The sequence below is a fragment of the Arachis ipaensis genome, chromosome B5 (genome assembly GCF_059453495.1).
Source record: "Arachis ipaensis isolate K30076 ecotype BB chromosome B5, ASM5945349v1, whole genome shotgun sequence".
Taxonomy (NCBI): Eukaryota; Viridiplantae; Streptophyta; class Magnoliopsida; order Fabales; family Fabaceae; genus Arachis; species Arachis ipaensis.
This window is the reverse complement of record NC_142440.1, coordinates 33,047,371-33,055,000: the sequence shown is the minus strand read 5'-3', so window position 1 is coordinate 33,055,000 and position 7,630 is coordinate 33,047,371. Positions and strand designations below refer to the sequence as shown.

Below are 7,630 nucleotides of genomic sequence, written 5' to 3'. Positions count from 1 at the left end.
AGTGATTAGTTATATATGTACATATAGATTATGCTTGAGAAACGAGTAGCCTAGAATGGAAAATTTTTCTTGGGTTGGTTAAGGTATTACGACCCTTGAGGTTTACAGTAAAGAAACAGAAGTGCTTAAAATAGAATTACAGCAACTAGAAGTGCCGTAAACCAAAATCCAGAATTGCAGAAAACACAAATATATCAAACAGAAGTGCACAATACCAGAATTGCAGTAAACAGAATTGCTTAAGATAGAATTACTGCCGTAAACCAGAAACCAGAATTGCAAAAAACACAAATACATCAAACAGAAGTGCTCAAAACCAGAAATGCAGAAACCAGAATTGTATAAAACCAGAATTGCAGTAAATGGAATTACAGAAAATAGAATTATAGCAACCAGAAGTGACGTAAACCAACTACCAGAATTGCAGAAACCAAAATTGCAGTGAACAGAATAGTACAATTTTACCTGGATTATAGAATGACTCCAATAATAGATTAATTTTATGAATTGAATTTCGGGTACTTGTGTGGGTCGCTTTTTCACCATATCCTCAATATTATCATGTGCACCTTCTTCATCATCTATCTCATCATCAACCACCATTGGAATTGTCCATTCCCCGTGATTAATCCATGTTCTATATCCCTTGACAAATCCATCGGCTACTAAATGGTCAAAGACAACACCTCTTCTATACCAATTTATGTTGCAACACCTCTTACAAGGACATTGGATTTATTTTCCTTCTGGTTCTCCCTCAGAGTATGCAAAGTCTAAGAAACTGTTAACACCATTGATATACTCTTCGCTATACCTCGGTAGATCCATCCAATCTTTCGGCATATCACAAAACCTAATCGATAATTGTTACATTTTTTAGGAGGACAATCTTTCAGGGTCGCCAAGTGAAACTCACGATAATAGAAGAGGAAGGGTGTTATGAAATAAAGGGGAATCAATAATGAAAAGGACTTTCATAGCCTCATAGTTAGGTTGAGAAATAGAAAAACTCCTAGAAGTAATTCTCTAAACATTTTACTAGAAACTCATTGAAGTAAAACAAATAAAGGCAAACAAAGAATTTATAGTATCCATATAAAAAGTTAAATTTCAATTTCAAAAATAACACAGCAATCAAGGTATCATAAAGTGAAAAGAATGAAAAGTGTGCATTGTACCTTGTCATGACACGATCAATTATTGACAAAATCTGATTTGCTTGGGAGCTTCAACCAAAAACTTCAATCTGTTTGTTACCGGGTAAAAATTCAAAAGATTAGACCAAATACACCAATATTCTATCTATCTACGATGATAATTGTAGTTAAGATGCGTATATCTTGCTCGTGTGATATATAAGATTATGGATAGCTAATTTTTATTAGGTTTCTTTCAATATTTGAATGTTTTCGTTTAATTTTATATTTTACAATATCTGATTTAGGTAGCCTAAGAATGAAGAAAAATCTTAACCAGTGTGCAGGAATGAAATGCGATAAGATTCAATTATATTTTCTGAACCATAACAAAAGAGGAAATCATCTAATAATCTTATTACTAACTTCAAGCTATAGATAGATTCATAAAGCTCACACCCACACCAAGTCAAACTTCAAGGCAGAACCTTGAATTTACAAGCTCATTGTTTTCATGAAACTGATTTCTTGTTATTATACATATTTTCAAATTTTCAAAGCACAAACAGTTAAAAAACAGAAATCCGAAGACATTCATAGACACAATAAACACCAAAAAGTAAGCAAAAAAATCAGAGAAATGTTGGCAAGTCAAGATCATTGATACAAAAGTCAAAAAATAAATAATAAGTTATAATATACATAAAAAGAAAAACAGAAAAAGAAAAAAGAAAAATATGAGGTGCATGCCTGTTAATAACAAGATCAATAAAACCTATGTCTATGTAACTATCATTTTTTTTCTTTCATTTTTTAAAAAACTTGTTTTGGTATCCTGCAGTTCTATTGTGAAGCTCTAGGAAGGATCAATGGCGAGTTGTTGATTGGATTTTGCTAGCTAGGGAAGTGAAATTTGCCATGGCTTTGGCGCCTCACAAATATATTTATATTATACCATTATGTCAGAAGAAATATAAAATTTCTATAGTTAAATCTTAACCACCGTACCAATATTAGTGTCTAATTAGCTAGGTAGCTGAAGGTATAAACATTATATATCTAATTAAAAACTTCAGAAATAATCACTTTAAAATTGAATAGATTTAAATTATTCTAATAGGCTAACTCAAAAGGTGAGACATGCCTTGCATACACTTGTTATAAATATTATTGAGATCTTATTCTTGAAAAATATAAGATTTGCAATAATAATAAATTAAAATAAAAGTTAATTCATGATAATGAGAAATTCACAAATTTTCATAGACTGAGGAATATATGTTTTTAATTTATGTCTTCATCACTTGAAATGGAACTGATTATATTAAACATGTAAAAAAAGAGTTAAAAAAAACACAATTCATTACATTATTGGTGTCTGGTGATGATAGTTGTTATAAAAATTAAAAACACATTTATAATAAGTGGATCCTGTTAATAATAATTTCTTCTGAAACGAGAGATGCTTGCCTTGAAAAGAAGAAGAAAAGAGAGATGCCTTTAGACATGCTTTTTCAGTTGTCTTAAAATTCTATTCTATATATACTAATAACAACCCACCTAAATATATGAAGATCAAACCTATTTTGTCATCATACCAGTATCTTATATCGGGGTTAGTCTGTATAGTACGTACTTGAAGTTCAAACTGTTTAATTTGCACTTGTTAACTAACCATATCATGCATGATAATAAGATTTGATTCAGTGATATTAATCCTACCATAGAAAATACAACATTTTTCCAAGTTGTCTCTGTACATGACGAAGAAAATTTAACTAATTATTATTATATAACTCTAAATGTATTATATACTGTATACTACTTACTATATCAGTACAATTTTGTGTATGCTTTCTCAGTTGTCTTGTCACATTCACGACAAGGATCAATTAAACAATATAATGGAATTCAAAGCTTATTCAGAACAGAACAGAACTAAAATAAACACCAACTAATGATTTCATTTTCAGAACAGAACTAAGATTTTCAAGCAGCTGAACACACACGCACACACTGCTTAAAACGGAAAATAGTAAGAACAAAAATTGAAGGCATGCACGTACCAGAGTAAGCAAAACGCAAGCTGAAGCAAATCCGCAGAGTAGCACTGTTGCACACACATGCCATTATAATAGCCCTATTCTTGAGAACACCACTATCAAATCAAATAATGCAAGCTGAGCGAACATACCTTCTCAAATCGGAACCCTAAAATCGGAAAGCCTCTCAAATTTTAGAACCAAATGAAGGTGAATACATACCTTCTCGACGACGATGAGCGAAGAGAAGACGATGCTGAGCGCAGAGTCTTCCCAATGATGAGCTCGCAGCGATGGTCGGAGCAGAAAGACGAAGAGGAGCGATGGTTCTCGATGGCAAGTGGTGAGTGGGGAAGAGGAACGACGATGAGTGGGCAACGTGACGGCGGGAGGGTGATGAGTGATGGAATGGGGAGAGTGGTTCTCTGATTTGGGGAAGCACAATGGCGCGAAGGCGAAAAGGAGAAAAGGCAGGTCTATTTACGGGTGTCCATGCGCATAGTGATATCGGGTTTGATGCGACCTAAATTCGATCCGAAATATATATAGGCCTATTTATTAGACTTGAATTTAGCCTTAGACCCTATAAAACTTACACACTTTTGGATTACGATTATTTTGGATAAAAACCGGGTGAAAATAAGGCCGTTAATATTACATTACTTTAATACTTTCTTGATACTTTCTTATAAACTAGCATGTGAAAATATTCAAATTTTCAAGACTTTAACCATTATTTGATATGGTAAAATTCATTTAGAAAAATATAAAAAAACCAACTCTTCTCTAAAATTAAAGCATAATCATAATCAATACTAATATTGTCTAATAACACCAAATATTTAAATCAATACAAATAACACAATATTATGCATTAGTCTAAAATCTTATGCAAATTAAACATAAAACATTAACTTATAGTCTTATAATAACTAATAACACAAAATATTAAAGTTTATAATACTTAAATTCCACATAAGAATAGCCATCATCCATCACTAAAAACACAAAATATTAATTGTGTATGATGACCGGGCTACCGGGCCGAGTTCGGGTGACCCGAGCCATGGCCCGGACCCGACCCGAAATAATGACCGGGTCTATTTTTGAGACCCTTATCCGGCCCTAGACCCGATGAAATCACACCAAAATAATTCCTAAAGTGTTCGGGGCCAGGCCGGATCTTTTGGTCGGGCCGGACCATGCACACCCCTAGATCTCTTTGGTAAAAAGGGGAAAAAACATAATGAGTCACGTTACTAATTAGGGTTAACGACCAAAAACCCCTAAATTATTCAAATTGGGACAAAAATACACTCGAATTTTATTATTGACAAAAATATCTTTAAATAATTTTAAAACGCGACAAAAATGTCTAACAGTAAATATATATTTTCAAAAAATGTCTTAGAGATTGAATTTTGATGTAATTTTTTGCAAGCATAATTAAAAAAATAAGATATTATTATTCTTAAAATTTTGTGATTTTTTTCTAAGTATATATTTTTTTATGATTTTTTAAAAGTAGGGAAAAGTATACTTTTTGTCCTTGAAGTTTGGCAAAAGTTTTAAAAATACCCCTAAGTTTTATTTTGTTTCAATTTTGTCCTAAAAGTTTTCGATTTGCATCAGATATATCCTCGATGGCTAAATTTTTAAAAAATTTAAGACCAATCTAACAATAATGTATGAAAATTATGCTTGATTTTCTTGTATTGAGGGTTGTTCTTATGAAATTGTTGTTGAATTAGTCTTAAATTTTTTGAAAAATTAGCTGTCAGGGGTATATTTGATGCAAATCGAAAACTTTTAGAATAAAACTGAAACAAAATAAAATTTAGGGGTATTTTTAAAATTTTTGTCAAACTTCAGGGACAAAAAGTATACTTTACCCTTAAAATATATATATATATATATATATATATATATATATATATATATATATATACTTAACAAAAAATTATTAAATTTTAAGGATAATAATATCTCATTTTTTAATCATGCTTGCAAAAATTTTTATTAAAATTCAATTTCTAATGTATTTTTTAAGAAATACATATTTAATGTTAGATAATCTTGCAAAAAAAACTAATATTAAATATGTATTTCTCAAAAAATACATTAGAGATTGAATTTTGATGTGATTTTTTGCAAACATAATTAGAAAAATGAGATATTATTCTTAAAATTTGGTGATTTTTGTTAAGTACATATTATTTTGTGATTTTTTAAAAGTATTATTGGTTGTTAACAAAACAAATTATAAAAAATATATACTTAACGAAAAATCACCAAATTTTAATTATAATAATATCTTATTTTTATAATCATGCTTGCAAAAAATTACATCGAAATTCAATCTCTAAGATATTTTTTAAAAATATATATTTACTGTTGGGTATGTTTATTGTGTTTTTAAATTATTTAGAGACATTTTTTAGGATAGTAAAATTTGAGTATATTTTTGTCAGCGTTTAAATAATTCGGGGATAATTTTGGTGCTTAACCCTACTAATTATAATGTGTATTTGGTGAAAAAGAGAAAAAAATTTACCAAGTGTTGGTGAATATTTGTCCCAAGATACATTAGGCAATATTTTTAAAGTGCACCCAAAACATAATAAATAGGTTACTCTTCAAAAGCGCTCTCTTTGGTGAAAAAAGTGTACCCATAAATATTAAGATAAGGTGACGCTTTATAAGTGATCTTTATAATATCTAAGAAGACACTTTTCAAGTGATGCCACAACTGTGTTTCTTATTTTCCTATAAAATGGTAACACAGAGAAAAGCGTAGCCTACAAATATATTATGCTTTTCAAATGTAGTTAAAAAAATTGTAGTTGAATGAGTATTTTTCTTGTAGTGACGTAAGATGAAAGTGTAATATTTAAAAATTAAAAGATGTAAAAAGAATTTAATAAATGTTGAGGTAAGTGCCGTAAAATTTAAAAAGATAATGGTAATTATAGTAAAAGACGTAGAAAGATAATTTAGTAGCTGAAACCCTAGAAACCTCTTCATAAAACACTTAGGGAAAGCTCGAGAAGAAAGTTATGTTTGATTATAGAACTGAAAAAGGATTAAGTGAGACGAATGAAAACATAAGTATGGAAAAAAATTGAGACTTAAAAAGTGAATGATTAAGCCCTAAAGGATAAGAAAAACAGAATCTATAAGTTGGAGGTCGCTTATAGAAATCGGTGAATGTTGTTTCGGCCTTTGGATTGAATATACGGACGGGGACACCGGTGGATTGGAGTTGCTTTTCTAGATATACTCAGCCTGACAAGTTGTTCTTGTAAGGCGTCGTCCCTTACAGAGGTATGACGTGAATACTCAGTCAGAGAGTTGTTCCTGTAAGAGAGTTACTTACAGAGGTATGACGTGAATACTCAGTCAGTTGGTATTCTTTTTGCAGCATTCCTGCTTAGTACTTTTCAGTTTAGTCTCTCTTTTTGTTAGTATACAGAGAAAATAGTAAAGTCTAGAAGTGCTAGACTAGTCTGGACACTAGTTAGGTGGCTTTTTGTATGGGTCAGGACCTGAGGATATCATATGTTCATATATGTATATAGTTATCTTATAGGGTATATACTGATAGCGTCTTTGAACGCTATAATGATGTATGAAGATATGTGAATATTTTTGTTCATGTTTATGTTTGTGATGTTATTTACTTCTATACACTCAGGATGATAAATTATTCAACATTTTAAAAAAATTACCCATAAAATGGTGACGCGTTAACAACGAATCAGATTTATATAATAAATATTAGTTAATATGTAGTAAGGTATGTCAGTAACGCCTAGTTCCTGGTATGATCATGACATACTAGGAGTTGGGCCGTTACATCTATCAAATACCACGTCGAATTATATTCACTAGTTCTAATTATATAGATGTAAGAGTTCAACAAAGGGCAATAAACTCTATTTTGTTAAAGAATGGTTAGATTTATTTATATATTATGACCAACTCAACGAAATGTAGATAAAAGTTTTTTTAGGAGGAGCTCAATTTTTGATTGAGCAGTTACTTCCAAAGAGTTTTATAGGCCAAATTCAAATTCTATCCCATGCATGCTTTCTACATGTGTCGACAAATCTTTAAAGTGAAAATACAATTTCAAATATTGGTGTTGTATTTAAATTTTCTTCTTTTAAAATTTTCATAATAAAAATATTTTTATAACATATTGCATTTTTTTTTTCAGAAACTGCCACCCTTCTAGTGTGTCAATGCAATGCTATTGATGAAAATAAAGATCAATTTAGTTTCTCGGTGTGGTTATTATATTCCTTACCGCATTACATAAATAACAGATGATAAAGCTTATTTAACTAAAGGATGGTCTGAATTTGTACGGGTTCTAATGTTTAAGCTGATGATATTATTTCAATCAGTTGTCGTTATGAGAATGACTCTAATCTATGTGTCTAAGGTCTA

General features: G+C 30.4%; 1 protein-coding gene across 1 annotated transcript; it reads right to left on the bottom strand.

Annotated features, from left to right (window-relative positions):
• Positions 1-323: 323 nt before the first annotated feature.
• LOC107641801 (uncharacterized) lies at positions 324-6,602 on the bottom strand. Its single transcript, XM_088486948.1, has 5 exons — positions 6,555-6,602; positions 3,401-3,654; positions 3,203-3,294; positions 1,179-1,246; positions 324-853 (listed from the first exon to the last, which is right to left on the bottom strand). Exons 1-4 carry the CDS (start codon positions 6,600-6,602, stop codon positions 1,242-1,244), a joined length of 399 nt encoding a protein of 132 aa, XP_088343074.1. The 3' UTR covers positions 324-853; positions 1,179-1,241.
• Positions 6,603-7,630: the final 1,028 nt, after the last annotated feature.